The following is a 20,078-nucleotide window of genomic DNA, read 5'->3' as shown; positions in this document are numbered from 1 at the left end:
ATTTTAATATATTTAACCCAAAATATCATTTCAACATGTAAAAAAATACTAGAGGGATTTCACATTGTATTTTTATATTAAGTCTTTGAAACCCAGTGGATCTGTTGCCCTTACAGCTCACTTAATTCCAAATACTCCATAGCCTCATGTGGCAGGTGGCTACTATTTAGAATAGGGCAAGTCTAGAGTACCCCTTAAAAGCAAGAGTCATTTCCAGTCCTCAAATCTCCTCACCCTTTGGTTTTGGAGCCTTTCTTCCAGACGCTGAAAGACAGGCTTGAATCCTCCCAAAGTACACTTCCTTCAGGGCATCACTGGACCTGAAGCAGATACCAGGGGTAGCTCTAGCCCATGAGTAAATCTTCCCCAGTGAGAAGGAAACCGGGCATCTCCTTTCCCCAGGACAAAGAGCACCAGACTACCTACCACCACCAGGGGGCATTGTGGACCACACCATGTTTGAGGTGCTGCTCCTGCCCTTAGTCAGGGGCCAGGGGCACAACACCTTCTCTCTCTTATATTCCCCATGCCAGGTGACCCTCTGGGGCAGGAGCGTCAAACTCATTTTCACCCGGGAACACACCAGCCTCACAGTTGCCTTCAAAGGGCCGAATGTAATTTTAGGACTATATAAATGTAACTACTCCTTAACAGGTAAGCAAGAGTTCAGCACTGCCAACAAGTAGAAATAAGGTGCTGAGCTGGAAAAAACAAGGTGGAGGGCTGGATTCGGCCCGAGGGCCTTGTGTTTGCCACCTGTGCTCCTGGGGGCTCTGCACTGCACTACCTGCGCTCTTTAAAGGAAATGAACAGTTACAGCTGGCCCACAAGGCTCTTCCTGAAGCCTACTTGCTGGTAAGCTATGAATGGGTTTGGGAAGATGATTGAGCTCTTTAAAAAAAAGTTCTTTAAGGGAATGAAATCATGACAGTGTCTCTGATAGGATAACTTGAGCATTCCTTTCTCCTAATGCCTTCGATTTAAATGGACCTACAGTTCTGAAGGAATGGCCACACTGCTTACTATGTCCAAAGACTCATTAAGGACATAGAGGCAGGAAATCAGATCAGAGATTGGGCTTCTTCTCAGAGGCGTCTCTGCTGAGTGGTAGAACAGAAGTGCATTCTTTGGCTTTTACTAATTCTGTTCAGAATGGATTTGTTCTTGGGACAGTCAAAAGAGGCCTATTTCACAAGAGCTAGGTCGGTACTGCAGAGCTGGTCTACAGGCTGTGAATTTCTCTGGAATCCCCCGACCACGAGCCATTCCATCGCCTCCCTGCAGCGATGGAGAAACTGAAGTGTGGATGGTGGAAGGTGATGGGCAGCACCTCCAGGGAAGGTCTGCCATCAGAACTCTGGGGCTCACTATGTTTAATCTGATTCGCTCTTCCACTCCCCAGACTCTTGACTCCCTGCCATTTGCTCACCACACTGACAAGAGTCACCAGGGAGTCTGTGGACCCGTCCTGTCCCATGCCCTCCATTGTCTCCAAACCGTACACAGCACTCCTTTCTCTCCTTCTTGCTTCAGGGCTATGGACTCTGCCCTGGCTTTGTCCCTGTCCCCATTTCCCCCTCCTACTGTTCTCATCACTTCTCTCATCTGGACAATTGCCACCAACTCCTTGTTGGAGTTCTTTCACTTCCAACCTTCTCTCTAGTCCATCCTTCTCACGGTGGGGTTTGGGTTTCGGAGTCACACTCAGAGACTGCGGCTCAAACTGCAGCTCCTGATTTATTAGTGCAAAGGCCATGGCCAAGATTCTTTGCGAGGCCTCAGTTTTCTTATCTGCAGAATGGAAGAAGTACTAACTGCTGGAGCTGACTGAATGAGAGAAAATGAGATGCTCAATAAACCTGTAACAGAGGGTGAGCTTCTTGATACAAGCAATTAGATTATGGTACCATTCAAAACCTTTCACTAGGCCCCATGGAAGTGAGGCCACCACTACCTGGTTCTAGTCCAGCAGGCCATACCCTCCCTCTACCTTTTGCTTTCTTTCCCCTCCCCAACTGTTTAGCCAACCTAAGTATCCCAGTCAGCCCGAATTCTAACACAGGGATGATATAATAGGTTCTGAGAAAATGCTTTCCTCCCTGCAGCCACAAATGTACATTTCTACCACGCACACACATTCACCTCTGCCCACCCATGTGTCAAGGCCCAGCTCAAAAGTAGCTTCCTCCATGAAGCCTTCCTTAATGCTCCCAGATGGAATTAATCAATTCTTTGTCTGTGTTTCTAACACCAGACAAACACACACACACTGGCTTTCACTGTAGTTCACTGAATACAAATCTTTTTTTTTTTTTTTAGTGATGGTATCTTTTTATATTTATTTTTTATTGAATTTATTGGGGTGACATTGGTTAATAAAATTATATAGGTTTCAGAGGTATAATTCTACAATAAATTATCTGTGTATTGCATTGTGTGTTCACCACCCCAAGGCAAGTCTCCTTCCATCACCGTTTCTCAGTTGAGCACACATCGTATTGTAACCCCCCACACAATGCATGTTCTGGGGACGGGAACCCCACTCAGGGCACCTGGTGCAGGGCCTAATGCAGAATACTGCTTAGTAAGTGCTTGATGTGTTCAATTCCTCAGCTGTACTTAAATATTAGCAAATCTCTCATATTAAATCCCTCAGAAGTGTCGAAAATATAAAAGATATATAAAGGGCAGTCATTATTGGAGGGATCATCATTAATTTTAGACTAAATAAGTACCTTTAAAGGAGATGGAATCCTGTAAGAATAGAAACGAAATCTTCCAATCTGGTGAAACTGAGTTTGAATGTAATTGTCTGACCAACTCCGTGTGAGGGAGCCCACAGCGCAGGAGGCTGCTCCAGAGAGCCCAGTTAGGCACGCTGCTGACGGCAAGTCATCCACTGCGCTCAAAGTCCGTCTCATTTCTTTTCTCTTTTTAAAAAAAATAAACTTGAATAATGAATTGTTCTACCTGGAACTTCCCAATCTTTAAGTAAGTAAATAACTACTTTAGGCAATAAGCCAATTTCTTTGGGAAGACTACATAACACAGAGATTAATCCCACAGACTTGGGTTAGTCCACTGACAGAAGTTAGAGAGAAGTGGGTCCAAAACCAGCTGCGTGATTTTTGGTTAGTCACTTAACTCCTCTGAACCTGTTTTCTCATCTGTAAAATGGAAACAGTAGAATTTGTCTCATAGGGTACCGTAAGTATTAAAGACAAAAGTCCATGCAAAGTGCTTGGCACAATGCCAGGCACAGAGCAAGCATACAGTCAAAAGAAGTTATTACAAGCAGCTCTTGGCCCAAGTTCAAATACTTTCATAAAACTCCTTAAGTCTTCAGAGGGGCCTCACAGTTCATGTAGACCAATAATCTCTCCTTAAACACGAGGACCCTAAGGCCTGGAGAGAGTCCTGCAGGCTTCACATCTGCACGCACTGCCTCCCAAAAGCAGGGGAAGCGTCTGAGGCCCAGCCATCTCCTTCCTGCATGTCTATATCCTGGCCAGTAGCCAGCACGGGGCTGCGCTCTGTTTGCCGGCAGGAATGGTGCCACTGTGTGTGACAGGTACACACAACCTTCTCACGGTCAAGGCTTCTGTCGTGGCAGAATGAGCATGGGTCCTTTTAGGATGGCCTGCCAGACTAAACTGCTGAGCTCTCACATCAACGCCATCAGGGTGGCCTCGCTGGGACACTTCGGTGGAGCCATTCCTGCTCTTGGAGCAGCAGTGTGATGGTGGTGATGGTACCAGCAGTCTCTGTGGACATCCAGGTGGGCCACAGCACCCAAACTGCCCCATCTCATCCAGCTCTCACAACCACATGAGAGAGGGACTCTTACTATCCCCACTTGACAGATAAGGAAATGAAGCTAGGAGTTCCGAGCCCATCACAGGGTCAAATACACACTTGACAGACTCCATATTACCCTCTCTCCTTGCCTGTGGTAATGTCCAAATGCTCCTTTCCAAAATACTGCCAGGGCACTGGGGCTGGCCCAGTATGTAAAGCCGGCAAGGTGTGGTGCAGGTGAGCCCTGGGGAGCACTCAGAGGAGGGCCCTTTGCTGCATGCTCAGTCCCCCTGAGGCAGGTGACAGAAGCTCCAGGCAAGAGACGTGATCTCAAATCCCAAGCTTATAAGCCTGCAGATGAGGCACTGTGGTATCTCAAAATTATCATGTTGATTTAGGTTACAGGTAAGATCTAGTTGATCCGAAAGGAGAACTCTTATCTAACGAATCAGAACGTATCTGGCTTTGTTAGATCAATCTGGTTTTTCTTGAAAAGTTGTAGGGCAAGATTCCGTAAGTTCGGAGACTAAATTCTCACATATTTTACTACTTCTTAAAGTGATCACAAAAAAGGAATAGGAAATCCAGCCAAAGACTTACCTCAAACAAGGGCATCACATCCAGCCAGCAAACAGGTGGGGGCAAGGAGGGCGGACCCCCCAGAATGGAGCCGTGCACAAAGCAGAGGAACAGAGGTGATGCAGTGTAACATCACATCTGCAACTGCAAGGCCGCAGACAGCAGCACCGACCCCACAGAGTCAGGAAATAACAGTAGAATGGACTGAGAGTTGAAGAGTTGAGTAGAAAGAGATTATCCCTCACCCCCACAAGTCAGCACGAAGAATCCTCAGGGGTCTACATGGGAAAGTGCACCCCCTGACAGACAGGCCTGACACGAGATGAAGGAACCTGCAGAGGTCATCCCTGCTTTATCACACTCTGGAGTGTCTGCACCAGAGTTCAATCCTGGGAGAAACCAGAGGCTAAACAGAGACAGTGGAGCACAGTGGTTACAGTCTGTGTTCTGCAGGGATTCAAGCCACTCTAGGCTCCTGTCCTCGTTCTGACCCTCACCTTGGGCAGGTATTTACCACTAAGCCTCAGTTCCAACAATAAAATATAAACAATAGCGTCAGCCTCAGAGAGTTGATATAAACAATGGCATGAAGAATACTCAGCATAGGGCCTAGCACACTGGTTCTCAAGTCGGGGCAGTTTTGCCTCCCAGGGGACACTGGCAGTGCATGGAGATACTGGTTGTTGTAGCCGGGGGTGGTAGCTACTGGCATCCAATGGGTAAAAATCGAGAATGCTGCTAAACGTCTCACAATGCAAAGGACAGCCCCTACAACAAAGAATCACCCAGCCCAAAATGTGAACAGTGCCAAGATTTAGAAACGCTGGCTAAGCACGTGGCAAACACTCAATAAATATCAGCTATTAAATTATATTTACTACTATAATAATAAATAATCAAGTTGTAGTTTCTTTCCCTCAAGGATAACCAGCATCTGTGACTAAAATGATAAGAGGCAAAAAATACATCACTTACTCTACTTCTCAGAATATTGGGTAACAGATCTGTCATTCTGGAGACAGGAAGAGTTTGTTGCTTGGTCGATTTTGAAAAACCCAGTAACTTTTTGAAATAAGTGACATAGCAGAGCACCAGAACTGCAGTATAGGAAAGCTGGAAAAAAAAAAAAAAAGAAAATAATGGGTTTAAATCGCATTATTTTAATATAGGCATAATTAAGATATGCCTATTAATTTGACCTCAAAGGCCAATCAAGAAATAGAACAGTCTTAATTAACTGCACCTTCTATTAACACATGCCTCACCCTCTGGTCTGTTCGTAAGACCGAGCTCCACTGCAGCATCTCTGGGGAAAGCGTGCAAGGGACTGCACCTGCCTGGGAGAAAAGTTCTTCTGGGCAAACGGAACATAATTTCCATGACAGATCTCCATTAGTGCCAACTGCCACATGGATGTCAGATATGTCCTCGAAGGATTTGCACTTGGCCAAAGAACCAGCTCTCCCTCCTAGACAACACACTGTGAGGACCCATGTGTCCTGGCTAGGCTAATATCCATCACCTAGTACTGGAGATTTTTCCATAAAGCCCACACACCTGTGACATTGTGATTACAAAGCAAAACTGAGCTGCAAGCTCTCTCCTCCTTGCCCCTTGCATGCATGGAGAGGGCAAGAGCTTTATAGGATGGGGAGGGAAAAGTGGAATGATAAGAGAGCCCACGTTGCCCCCATCCATCCAGGACAGAGGATGAAGGATTTGGCCAGGAGCAGCAGCCTGGGGGTTTATTTGCCGGTTAGGGAGAAGTATTCAAAGAGCCCCTTTTCACAAACTCCTTTCTACCCTCTTTCCCTCTGAAAACAACAGTACACACTAGCTCAAGAAGAAATGGGACTTCCAGGCCCCCTTTTCAATCTGGAAACACCTGCTGGAAAGGCACAGAGCAAGGACAAGGAGGAGTCTCGGTTCAGCAGGTTTGGGCTCCTCTGCTGTCCATACACCTCTCCTATCCATGCTTGGGAACAGAGCCTGCCAGCCACTTCCCTTCTTCTTCTTCTTCTTCTTTTTTTTTTTTTTTTTCCAGTTTTATCAAGGAATAATTGACAGACATCACTGTATAAGTTTAAGTCTTACAGCATGATGGTTTGATTTATACTTATTATAAAATAATTACCACAATAGGTTCAGCTAGCATCCATCCTTTCACACAGACACAATAAAAAGAAGGGAAAAAATTTCTTGTGATAAGAACTCACAGAATTTATTATCTTAACAACTTTCCTATATATCATACAGCAGTGTTAGCTATAATCATCCTGTTGTACATTACACACCCAGTACCTATTTATCTAATAACTGGGAGTTTGTACCTTTCGAGCACCCATTTCCCCCCAGACCCTCCTTTCATGCCGCGAGTCCTCTAGGACACAGCAGCACTGCTGTGAGCCGCCCCATCCGCTGCCAACATCCTGCGATAAGTACCCTTTCCCAGCTCCCTCCTCCACCTTCACTATCTAATTCCAGAACATTTCCCTCACTCCAAAAGGAAATTCTGCACCCATTAAGCAGTCACTCTCCATTTCCCCCACCCCCTGGCAACCACTAATCTGCTTTCTGTTTCTCTGCACTTGCCCATTCTGGAGATTACATGTTAATGGAATCATACAATGGGTGGCCTTTGGTGTCTGGTTTCTTTCACTCAGTAAAATGTTTTCAAGGTTCATCATGTTATAACATGTACCAGTATTTCATTTTTACAGCTAACTAACATTCTCCTATATACGGATACACCATGTTTTGTTCATCAGTTGGGCATTTTGTTCATCAGCTGTGAATAGTATTGATTGAATATCCATGTACAAGTTGTTTGAACAACTCTTTCTAATTCTTTTGTGTGTATACCTAGGAGTGAAAGTGCTGGGTCATTTGGCAGTTCTACATTTAACGACCAAACTGTTTTCCACAGTGGCTGCACCATTTTATTTTACCACTAGCAACGTATGATGGTTCCGATCTCTTCATGTCTTTCTCAACACTTGTTTTCTGGCTTTTCTTTCTGATAAGAGCCATCCTAATAATGGGTGTAAAGTGGTATCTCAGTGTGGTTTTGATTTACATTTGCTTAATGACTAATAATGTTGAACATCTTATCATGGGCTTATTGGCCATTTATTTGTCCATCTTCTCCCATTTGGTGGCTCGTCTTTTTGTTGTTGAGCTGTAAAAATTCTTTATAAATTCCAAAGTGACCCTTTTATTTGACATTTGCTGCTGGGGTGGGGGGGTGGCTATCTGAGGGAGAACCTGTTGGCAGGTCAAAGGCAATCCCAGGTTGTGGCTTGCCTGCTGATAGGAGGTGCCGCTGGCTCTTAGACCGCTAATGCATAAGTTGACAGAGAATGTACCAGAGAAAAGCTCTCAGAAGGCTTATGATAAGGAAGCAAATAAACTCAGAACAGGCCTTGCTGACATATGACCTATGCATGACATGTCCTGGGTGGGAGCTATGAATAAGAAAGTCATAATGAAAGTGCCTTTCCAGGAAGAGTCAACTAATAACTGGGTGTCTGTGTGGCCCTCCTGTCCTATTAGGGAGAGTGCACCAAAAATATGATGAATGTTGGGAACTGTGGTTCTGAGGCTAACAAAATGTGGCAAAAATAATCACAAATAATTTATCTAAAATATGTGATCGTTTGCAAATTGCTTTCAGGAGGCATTTCTCATTCCTATTCTATTAATTTTAAATCTAGCTCTTCCATGTTTCCCCAAAATATTTGTAGTTTTTGCCTGGGACATGGGAAAGGTTTTCACATGCATCATTACTAAAAATTTTAACTTATCTTCCTATACATTAAGAAAAATTACAAACTGCTTTGTAACTATTTGATCTTAGATTTCATTTTTAATTAGCACTTGTACTCTACTTGTATTTTATTAGAACTAGAAATGTGAACTAGACTAGAAAACAGTAAGACAAAAACGAGCCTAAACTGCTAAAACTGAAAAGGTACCTACTAAAACTTGATTCACGCCCTCGGAATTATGTAAGATTTTCTTTTTTAATCGTTACCTGAGGACATGTTTTTCATTGGTTTTAGAGAGAGAGAGGAAGTGGGGGCTTGGGGGAGAGAGAGGAACATCGATGTGAGTGAGAAACATCTATCGATCGCCTCACACCCGGACCGGGGATGGAACCCGCAACCTTTTGGTGTACCAGACGATGCTCCAACCAACGGAGCAACCCAGCCAGGGACGAATTATGTAAGATCTTAATCTAAGTTTAAAACAGCTTGGCAGAGTTCCCTCCTATTCTGAAAACAATTGGTTGAAATCCAGGGAAAATAACACAAGTGCAATTTGAGGCCCACCCCGTCCACTTACTGCTCTCGTTCCCCTTCCTAAGGCAGACGATCAAAGGTCGGTTTGGTTCGGACTTGCCCGCAGAGGATCTACAGGAGTTTTACGTTTAACCATTAGGCCTGGTGTGTGGCCTTCACCAGGTTCTGGGGACACCAGCGGTGTCGGTGTGTGCGGCAGGGTAAACATGGCAGCCAGAGGAGAAGCAGTGTCAAGGCCATCTTTCTGGAGCGTCTGGCTTTCTTCACGTGCACGAATACTTCAACATAAACGGTGCAGTAATGGGAACAGGAAGGAAAAAACAGGTGGAAAACCAGGTGATACAAAAGTTAAAAGCCATAACTATTACCTGGGCCAAAGAGAAAATGTAGAGTCCCCAGTGAGGCCACCAGAGCACGAGAAAAGCTGTCAGCACGCTCCTGAGGATCACCGACAGGCTCTCGGCAATCACCTGCAAACAGGCAGTAAAGAGTGCACTTTACAAACATTACAAAAAACTATGCAAAAACGTTACTAAAGACTGTTTTAAAAGATGCAAAGGAATGCCAAATAGACAATCTGGGATGACCCTGGCTGGTGGGGCTCAGTGGGTTGGGCATCAGCCTGTAGGCTGAAAGGTCGTGGGTTCAGTTCCCAGTCAGGGCAACCGATCAATGTTTCTCTCCCACATTGATGTTTCCCTCCCTCTCCGTCTCCTTCCTTTCCTCTCTCTCTGAAATTAAATAAATGAAATCTTAAAAAAAAGATTTACATGTATGTTATATGCATTCTTTTGTACAGATCATATTATATACTTTAAAAGATGAAGAGAGAAGTTAATATTCGTATAGAACAAAAAATAGGATCAATAGAAAAATCTGAAAAACCTTTACAGTCCTCTTAAATTCTTTAATTTTTTTCTTTATTTGTAAATTTAATCTTTATTGTATTTTTTCCATTACTATTTAGTCCCCTTATATCCCCTCCCCACCACAATCCCCACACTGTTGTCCATGTCCACGAGTCCTTTTTCCTTTTTGCTTAATCCCTCTCACCTTCCCCCAATTTTTTTTCTTTTTATTGATCTTAGAGAGAGGAAGGGAGAGAGAGAGAGAAACAGGGAGGGAGAGGGAGGGAGGAGAGTGACAGAGAGAGAGAGAGAGAGAGAGGGAGGGAGAGGGAGGAGGTGAAAGAGGGAGAGAAACATTGACTTGTTCCACTCATTCACACATTCATTGATTGCTTCTTGTACGTGCCCTGACCAGAGATGGAACCCACAACCCTGGCTTACCAGGACAATGCTCTAACCAACTGAGCTACCTGGCCAGGGTTTAAAGTCTGATCTAAAATAACACTAAGTCTGTTTTTTCATTAATAGCATAGCAAAGGTAAACTTCAGCTCAGCCCATCTGCCAAATTTCTTTTTTTTTTTTTAAAGATTTTATTTATTGATTGATTTTTAGAGAAGGGAAGGGAGGGAGAAAGAGAGGGAGGGAAACACTAATGTGTGGTTACCTCTCGAGCACCCCCTACTGCAGACTTGGCCTGCAACCCACGTATGTGCTCTGCCTGGGAACTGAACTGGCGACCCCTTGGTTTGTAGGCTGGTGCTCAATCCACTGAGCCACTCCAGCCCAGGACCATCTGCCAAATTTCAAGTGAATGAACTAAGCTTATCACCGTACCTTTCTCCAAGACAGACTTAGGACAGACTTTTTAGATGCAAGTCTGAAAAACATCATTCTCTCTTACTAAGGCATTTTTAAAAAAAAAATCACCCTTACTTTTCCCATTCACAACAGAAGGCATACTGACCTTGAGCTTGACAAACATATGTGCTTGTGCCAAGACCCAGAAGGGCTCTCCCAGAAGTTCCACCACAGCTGAGAGACCAAACAACACCACTCCAGCTCCGTAGTGGGGGATGACATTAGGGTCAGGCACTTCGAGCAATCGTAACCAGACCCAGCCCAGGAACAAGGACCAAAACACACCCAGAGGGACTCTGGAAATGGGGGGAAAGTGTTTTTAATATGATAAATATAACAACATAAGTATATATTAAAATACTAACACTGAACAGAAAAGAAATATAGTTATGATAATAAAATGGCTAATTCTTTATAAGGCACTTAACTCCGTGCTCAGTACCCCTTTATCTCACGGATACTTCACAATGATCCTGTCATTATCTTCATTTAAATGATGAGGAAACTAAGGCTGGGTCCTGGGTAATTTGGCCAAGGTCATGAATAGCTAGTGAAGGGCAGACGCACGACCCAATCCTGATCTGTCTAATGCCAGGCTACATTTCTATCCACTGTGTTACACTCACTCAAAAAGCAAAATTCCCCAAAAGTGTGTGCCTGTTGTTCCCACTTAGAAGCACTAAAACACAGTATACAGCTGGTACTTACACCCAAATGACCAACAGGCCAGTACACAGTATGCCTTCACATGTGTACCACAGAGCACTTAAAGATGACTGGTAGTCAACAGTCATTCTTCCCGTAAAATGAAAGCCTACCAGCCCTTAGGAAAGTCATTTCCATGAGGCAATCGGAGTGATACTGGGAAACAGCCTCAACCACCAGCCCTCCCTGCAGGGAGTTAACTGCAGAAAAGCTATTATAATTTTTAGCTAATGTACTTCGTCTTCAAGAATATTCTAAAAGGCTCCGAACTGAAACCAACATAACAGAATTGAAGAAAGATATACTGAAATTCCTAAAAGGCTTTCAAAAAATACTAAGTGGTTGTTAAAAGCTCAGAAAATACCACAGAGGGAAAAGATTAGGAATAAAAAAGACGGCACAGGCTCAGGGGGCCCAGATTGGGGATCAGGAACAGCAGAAACAACCTCCACAAAGGGGAGAGCTAGGGCTAGAAGCCTGTCCCAGAAGCCCCCATGTGGAGCCTCCTCTGGCTCCTGGCCATCCAGAGAAAACATCAGATACCAAGTCCCCAGAAACCCACCGCAAAACCAAAGCTGGAGACAATTCAGCTTTAGGCAACTGTTGCTTTTTAATTTGTAATATTTGGTTACACTTGCCTTCAGAACTGTCTCCTGACAAAGCACAACTCACGTTAGCCACAAGAGGTTGATGGTCTGGCTCCAGTCTCGCTGGGTGCTCCCACTCAGACACGCTCTACGGAAGGCCTCTCTGGCCAGGAAGATGGTGGTCGAGTAAAGCAGTGTTAACCTGTAAGGAAAAGCAGAAATCAATAAGGTCTCTAGTTCTTTTTTTTAAGAGAACAGTTCTGAGATTTTACCAGCAACAGGGAGAAAAAAGTCTTGGTCATCATAAATCAGTGGTGGTGATGTGGAAGACCATGAGTTCTTATAGGGCCCCTCACTAGTCTAATCGACTCAAACAACAGAATTAGGAACCAAATAAGGGACACTTGAGTGTGTGTCTACAGACTCACGCCTGGGATAGAGTTACACAACAGCGGTCCCCAGAGCTTGCAGGCTTTATGGCTATAGGCAGAGGTGTGGCTCTGACTGTAAGGAAAAGGATAAGATGTGACCCCACACAGCAAGGGGACTCCAAGACTAGTGGCCCAATAGCCCTTGTGAATGAAGCTGAGGCTCTACTGAGTGGGGACTCTGGCCAAAAGAATCTTAGGACAGGCAAAAAGGCTGGCAGCTGTGATGGAGGCTGCTGCAGCCCAGGTCAGCAAGGCTTGCCTGTGTACCTCCCAGGCTGGCAGCACCTAGGTGGACCCTCCTGCACCTTAGTGAGGAGAAGCTGAGGTTTCCCTTCCTCAATAGGCCATGCGTGGCCCAGATGAAGCCAGAGCGGGGGTAGCCCACAGCTAAGGTTTCTGACGTTGTCCAAGGACCACCCTGCTACCCAGTGCTTCTGTCCAACATTTCGAATGAGGAACCATAGTTGAGCAGGCAGCTGGCCAGACAAGGGCCATTAAAACAGGGACCTGCCAATCCAGAGGAGACTAGATGGAGAGAGGCCCAAACTGCTTTAAAGCTGAGCACCTAGGAAGATTTGATCTTTTCCTTCCTGCTTTTAAAAGAGCTCTCAAAGTATGGACCCTACTTCAAAATTACTTGAGGAGCTTGTCAAAAATTCAGATTCCTGGGCCCCTCCTCAGCCTTACCTAGTTGCAAAGCTTCCCAGATGATTCCTTTGCCCATCAATGTTTAAGAACCTTCACTAAGCTCCAAGAACAGTGCAAAGAGCATATGTTTGGTAGGTATTTGGTGTGAAATGCTGTCTGGAACATACTGTCTTATTTATCAGGACATGAGGACACATCCGAGAAGATGAGCTATTCTGTGCACTCACATCACTTCATCCACCTTTGTGGCATTTGTGAATACAAAACATGTGTGGGTGTCCTTGCACAGAAAGGAGGAGAGTAGGAGAAACAAACTGAGTCTAAAGACAAAGCAAGTCAGCTCAGAGCCTCCAAGGAGCTAATGACAAGGACCCAAGCTCTTATCTCAGCTACCGTTTTCTATTTAAAAATTCACTGAAGGAAGGACAGTAGCTGTACCAGCCCTGAGATTACAAAGTACATCCTCGCAAACTACAGAATTCCTGCTTCTTTTGCTGTCAGCAGGAAAAGAACACAGAATTATACCTGAGACAGGGTTTGCAATGAATTACTCCCACTCCTCTCCTGGGTTCTAAGAACAGGCAAACAGGAAAATGCTGGCAGGGACTTGTGCATTTAGAGGCTGCTAATGGAAAACACTCCATGGGTCCATTAAAAGCAACTCCCCCGCTCAGTCCCCTACCCCAGCATGCTCCTCCTCAGCCCACCACTAAAACACTGACTCTAGTCAATGGCCATGCTTCTAAAATCCGAGGCACAGAGCAAAATCTGACTAGGCATGTGAATTGTGGACAATACTAGGGCATGTCCCTCCTCACCTGACATTCACTATGCCAAGGATTTCCTTTGACAGGAAGCGAAGAATAAATGCATTCAAGACAAAGGTGATCAACCGAAACACCACCTAAGAAAAAAAAGAAAAATACCTAAGAATAAATTGTGTTGGGCCCTGGCTGGTATGGCTCAGTTGGTTGGGCGTTGTCCCACAAAGTGAAACCCACCAGCTGGATTCCAGGACAGGGCACGTGGCCAGGTTGTGGTTTGGTCCCCGGTAAGGGCATGTAGGAGAGGCAACCCATCCATGTATTTCTCTCACACCGATGTTGCTCTCCCTCTATTTTCCCTCCCTTCCCATCTCTCTAAAAATAAATAAAATTTTTATTAGAAAAGAACAAATTATGTTGGAAGTGTTTACTTTGCTGAAATGAAAACAACGTGGCTGCTCTTCCTAGTGGAATGACACACAGCAGCTTTGCCATGGAGGGGAGGCCCTTTCTGAAACACTCAATCTGTCTGCATTTTCCCCCCAAATTTCATTCCTTAGGGTCTCTTGGCATGGCTGGGCAGTGGTCCAAAACCCAACAGTAAACCCTAATTTACTCATGAGAAGAGGAAGGCACTGACAGACTCGGGGAATTTCTTTGGGTTCGACATCAGGCACTCCAGGAGGCAGAAAGAGAATTTTAGTTAGTGCTTCACAATGCGCCTCCCTCCAGCCTGTTTAGAAATAGCACACACTTAGCAAGTGCTAGCCTGCAGGGTATAGCAGACTCACTAGTAATCAAGGGGTCTAATTCTCTTTCTTCTCTACCCGCCTGTATCTGGGAATTCTGCTAATGACATTTAATCTCTCTGAACTCCAGTTTTCAATTAGAAACCAGAAAAGGCTGTATTTATCTACTGAATATTTGCCATTTTCCAGAGAGGAATTGAAATACCCTTAAATGACCACTGCATTAACAAGATAACGTAAAATGGGGGGAGGGGGGCTAGTGGGGAGAGGGACAGAATCCAGCTATTACCATTTGAAAGGAATATATCCGCCCTGGCTGGTGTGGTTCAGTGCATTGAGTGCCAGCCTGCGAACCAAAGGGGTGCTGGTTCGATTCCCAGTCAGGGCACATGTCTGGGTTGCAGGCCAGGTACCCAGTTGGGGATGTGCGAGAGGCAACAACACATTGATGTTTCTCGCCCTCTTTTTCCCTCTCTAAAAATAAATAAATAAAATCTGTTTTTTAAAAAAAGAAAGGAATATATCCTGAGACTTTCAAACCTGTCTGTAGAAAACCACCTTAGCAAAGAATTCTCCCTAGGAGACAGAGAAGAGGTTGCAATTAGATGGGGTCACGCAATGGGGTTGCTGGCTGGGAGGCCAGCCTCACACTGAGGGACCCTCCCGCTGTGTCCCAGCAGCACCACAAGGGTAACTCAAGTGCGCCTGACAGCAGAAGACATCACTTTTCTGTGCAGCGCTCTAAGAGTTACCCATGGACAACTGCAACCTTAGGCAATCAAAGTGCGCCAATGAACCGCTAAAGACTGCAAATTTTCGGGGAAAGGTATGACCAAAAAGGGAGAGTGCAGTTTAACAATGTCGCTGAAGTGTCACAGAGCAGCAAGGTCTCCAAAGCCAAGGTATCACAATATTTACATTTATGGAGTCAAATGTGACCTTTTGTGAGTCTGCTGAAAGCTCTGTAGCTCTCATTAGAGACATGCAGGTACATACGGGGGTGGGCAAAAGTGGGTTTACAGGTGTGAGTGCATGAAACACAGTTTACTCTATTATTATTTATTAATTATTGTATTATTTGTATTACAACTGTAAACGTACTTTTGCCCACCCTTGAACATACATACACACCAAATTCTGTACTCAGTTTTAGAGGTTTGAAGCCAATTCATAGAGCTGTTAATGGAAAAACCCATTCAGCTGAACATCTCCAGTCACCATTTAACCGTTTGCCCCATCATCCTCCTATCTAATGAGGCTGCTTATCTTACAGGCGTGATAACAAGGATCAAACAAGACTGTGTAGGTAAAAGCATTTTTGAAAATATGCATACAGATCATACAGATAAGAGTCATTAATACTTTCACTGTGGCCAACTCAGGGTTATGACAGAGAAGAAACTCTCAAATTCTTGAAGATTACAATGTAATTGCAAAATTAACTCAAGAGTCTGCATTGTAAATTGAGAAAACATACAAGATTGAACAAAACACACGACAAACCTAAAGATTACGGCTATTTTTTTTTTCTTTAATTCTCACCCAAGGACTTTTTAGAGACAGGGGAAGGGAGGGGGGCATGGGGAGAGGAGCATCAGTTGGTTGTCTCCCATGCATGCTCTGACTGGGATCAAAACCGCAACCTAGGTATGTGCCCTGACGGGAGAGCAAACCTGCAAACTTTAAAAAAAAATTTGTTTAAATCTTCATCCAAGGACATTTTTCATTGCTCTTTAGAGAGAGGATGGGAGAGAGAGAAACATCGATGCAATAGAGAAGCATTGATTGGTTGCCTCCTATACATGCCCAGACCAGGGATGTACGTCTGGACAGGGACTGTACCCACAACCTAGGCACATGCCCTGACTGGGAATCAAGCCCACAGCCCTTCGGTTACAGGACGATGCTCCAACCAAACCACACAGGCCAGGGCCGAACCTGCTACCTTTTTGGTGTATGAGATGACGCTCCAACCAACTTACCCACCTGGCCAGGATGGCTATTTTTTAAAAAAACCACATACACATGTTTATGTTAACTCCAAAATCAAAGTTATCCTTTTGTAAAAAACCTAATGTCTCAGGCTTTTCCCTGTCTCTTAATTGGTTTGAGTGAAAGTTTGAGCTAATGAAGCTCTGAGGTTGCTCACGCTACCCAATATTTGCTCCACATAGTGGCTTTTATTGGTAACAGTCTGCACTTTGCAAATTCACTTTGCAAAGGAATTTACAGTTTAAAAAAGAGTTATTTCACATCTGTTAATTATTTGATCCTTAAAAGCAACCAAGTAAATGCACATGATGCAAGTAAGACAGAGCCAAGTGAGTTGCCCAATGTCATTTCATTCCTACGATGACCATTTAAAAAATTCTAATGACCATTATTACAAAAAATAGCTACCATTTATTGAGTATTTATAATGTATCAGGCACCTAACAGGAATTTCATCTAATCTCCCTAACAACATTATGAGGTAGCAATATTCTTCTCATTAAAGATGAGGAAACTGACGCTCGGAGAAGTCAAGTGATCTTTCCAAGGATGGGCACCTAGCAAGTAACAAGGCCCAAACTTGAGCTCAAGCCTGCCTTGTTGTTTCTCCTAACCTCCATGTGAAAGATTGACTCTACAAGATAAAGGAGAAGGTGGTTTCAGGACTTTTGTGAGGAAGGGTTGGACGGCTCAACAGTGAGACACAGAGAAATTGAGCCACTTGACTTAGAATGACCAGCTCCTTGGGTTAAAAGAATCTTTATATATCATTTGGACCATCTGGCATATACTGTATCTGACAGATGAGGAAAATTAGGACCAAGAAGAGGAAGTGATTGGTCCAAGGTCACATAGCCAGAAGGCACAGCCAACGTGTGCTAAGTGCACACTAAGAGATACTGTGTTAAGTGCAATTATCTGAATAACTTTAATCTAGCCTAGCAGCAATCTTATGAGCTAGGTAGTATTCATACCCCCTTTTCCCAATGAGGAGCGGAGGCCTATTAGGTGAAGTCACTCGTCCCGGTTCATGCAGCAAGTGCATGGCAGAACTAGGATTTCAATTCAGGCCTGCCTGAGGTGCCTGTTCTTAGCTGTGCCATACTGTCTCTCTGAACTCAGTGGAAGTCAGAGAGTTTGAGGAAGATGTTTCAGGGTAAGGGGTGGAGCATGGAGAAAATTAACCCTTTGCCTTAAAAAAACATCAGATTCTACAGCACCACAACCAACCTGCTACCTGATCTCTCTCCTACTGTCATATGGGAACTACAATTCTCAAAAGGAAAGTGGCTTATCTGCAATCTCCTAATCAGAATTCTGACCCAGTCTCCCAACTCCGGGCCCAGGAGCCCCCTTTCTGCCTCCACCTTCTGTCGAACCCCTCGGGTAGCCAAATCCACACCAGGATGGAGTCCGCCCGGAGGTGGGCTCCCCGCGAATCCCAGCTGCGGGATGGCGTGGGGCTGGCCGGGCAGAAAGTACCTGCAGGAGCAGACCGGAGGAGGCCAGCCGGGCCGCCTGGCCCAGGACCTCCTGACTGCCCATCGCCTCGGCGCCGGGGGACTGTCACCAGGAAACGCCGCTGTCAGCTGGCTCCGTCGCGAGAAGATAGCGTCACGGAGCAGCTCGCTCGCTGATTGGTCATTTTGGGACGGAAGGCGGGGAACGAGAAGTATGGGCCTTCTAAGTGGACTGGGTTGGGGTACGTCAGTGTTCCTGCGTCGCCTATCCTCTCCTTTTCCTACTAGTTTGTGCCGCGCTCTCTGTGTCTACCCTTACCTGTCTCAGTTAAGTCGTAGCCGGCACGAAGAAACGCTGTAGAGTAGACAAAGCTCCCTCTCTGAGGCTCTCAGTCTACCACCCAAAAAACCCTAACTTCTCTGACCTCATTAATAAGATTCTTACCTTTTGGCCTTTGCCTACAGAATCGCAGCCACGGGCCCCTGAATTAGACTGGACAGGATTTGACCCAACCTAACAGAGAAATAACTGAGGACCAGAAGTTAAATACAGTATTTTCACATGTGTGGTTTTGTGGAATCCTTCCTAAAGTGCCGAGAATCGGGCCTTGTTGTCAGACGAGTAAGTTGAGACTGGAGATGTGAAGTGACGCGTTCCAACGTACACGTTTTATCCCTGGGTGGAGCAGATCCCAGGGCTCCTGACCCTAAACTTGCCTCTCTTGCCTGCACTCTACCTGTTGTGAGGACAGAGCAGAAGAATGGGCTGGAAGTGCTTTCTGAAATGTAAAACACCTTACACACACACTCAGCAGTTCTTCTGTTGGTGTTACTATTTGCAATGCAGACTTTAGAAGCCCAATCTTCCCCAATCTCTTTCAGGCCTTCAGTGATTTGACCCTGACCTACCTTCTCAACCACCTTACATATAAACACTGCCCTTTCTCAACACGCTCTAGGCTCAGAGCATTACAAGCCCTTACTGTTCCTCAAACTGGCCCTGTTTCATAGACCTTTGCTCCTGCTGCCCTCTCTGCCCAAAGTGCCTTGATGGCATCCCCCACCCACCCAGGCCCCACTGTCCTGACTTTTCTGAGTACCACCATCAGCTCCTGCTGTGGACTGAATGTGTGTCCTCCCCAAATTCATGTGTTGAAGCCTTAATCTCCAGTGTGATGGTATTTGGTGGTGGGGCCTTTGGGAGGTAATTATGTCATGAGGGCGGAGCCATCAATGAATGGGGTGAGTGCCCTTATAAGAAGAGACAAAAGAGAGATGAACTCTCTCTCCACCATGTGAGGCAGCAAGAAGGCAGCTGGCTTCCAAACAGGAAGAGGACTTTCACCAGAAACTGAATTAGCCAGTACTTTATCTTGGACCTCCAGCCTCCAGAACTGCAAAAAAGAAGTTCCTGTTGCTTAAGCTACTGAGTCTGGTATTCTGTTACAGCTGACTGAGCACACTAAAACAGCACCTGTAAAGCACTTCGTAACCCTTTATAGCTCTTGGCACAATCTGCTTTGCAATGGAGAGACTACAGTATGTTTCTCTGTCTAAACAGCCTGTGTGCTCCAAGAAGGCAGGAGTGAAGCCCACCTGGCTTGCCTCCTCCAAAAGTGGCAGAGAAAGTTCCAAGGACTCCCATAAATACCTCCTGACTCTTACTGCTGCTGGAAACAGATGGTGGGGCTTAAGGCCTATGTATCACCCTACCCCCATCTTGCCAGATTAATCAAGGTCTGTCTTATGGTGGAGGCTCAGAATGTGAGCTTTTGACTGTCAGAAAGGCCTGGCCCTGAATCCTCATTCTGCTACTCAGTAACCGGGTGACCTCAGTATGCTTAACTATTAAATAGGGAGTATTATCTGTCCTGTGAGGGTAATAATAAGAATTAAAGTAGACAAAAGTCTGACCCTTAAGAAGCTTAAATTCTAGTGGAAGGGAGACTGGAAAAAAAAAAACCCTAACAAACAATAAAATTTCACGTAGTAATAAGTGCTATGTGTGAAAGAATGAAACCAGAGAAGGTAATGGAGGCTCCTGGAGGGTTGGGAAGGGGTGATGTTCTATGAGACAGAGCAAACAAGGCACCCCCCTGGGATAGCAGTATGCCTGGAAAAGAGAGCAAAATGTTGGAGGGTTGAGGTATCCAGTCTAAGGGCCAAGATGCCCAAGGCCTTGACTTGGCAGCCTGCCTACCCCATGGACCTTGGACTGGCAAGTGAGGTAGGCTTTTGCTCCATTTATCCCCAGCCAAGCAGCTGCCTCCTCCATAGCTCATCCCTGAAGCAGAACCAGCCAAAAGCACCTCGTGTCCACACACTCTTAACCCTGGCCATCCAGGTGGGCTAGTATG

General features: G+C 45.2%; 1 protein-coding gene across 6 annotated transcripts in view; it reads right to left on the bottom strand.

Moving 5' to 3' along the window:
* RFT1 (RFT1 glycolipid translocator homolog) overlaps nt 1-17,855 on the bottom strand; it is a 59,775-nt gene extending 41,920 nt beyond the window's left edge. For 5 of the 6 annotated variants that reach the window (XM_045192195.2, XM_045192191.2, XM_045192189.2 and 2 more), the window contains exons 1-7: nt 17,744-17,855; nt 13,575-13,660; nt 11,763-11,879; nt 10,492-10,681; nt 9,047-9,148; nt 5,353-5,490; nt 2,736-2,930 (exon numbers count right to left, since the gene is read on the bottom strand). In XM_045192195.2, the coding sequence (XP_045048130.2) occupies nt 2,736-2,930; nt 5,353-5,490; nt 9,047-9,148; nt 10,492-10,681; nt 11,763-11,879; nt 13,575-13,660; nt 17,744-17,806 (891 nt within the window). In that variant the 5' untranslated portion in view covers nt 17,807-17,855. The remainder of the gene's footprint in view (nt 1-2,735; nt 2,931-5,352; nt 5,491-9,046; nt 9,149-10,491; nt 10,682-11,762; nt 11,880-13,574; nt 13,661-17,743) is intronic. The other variant, XM_045192194.2, reaches the window with a different exon arrangement.
* Between the last annotated feature and the right edge of the window lie 2,223 nt (nt 17,856-20,078).

The sequence above is a fragment of the Desmodus rotundus genome, chromosome 8 (genome assembly GCF_022682495.2).
Source record: "Desmodus rotundus isolate HL8 chromosome 8, HLdesRot8A.1, whole genome shotgun sequence".
NCBI classification, from domain to species: Eukaryota; Metazoa; Chordata; class Mammalia; order Chiroptera; family Phyllostomidae; genus Desmodus; species Desmodus rotundus.
The sequence above is the reverse complement of the archived record's forward strand: the minus strand, read 5'-3'. Positions and strand labels throughout refer to the sequence as shown.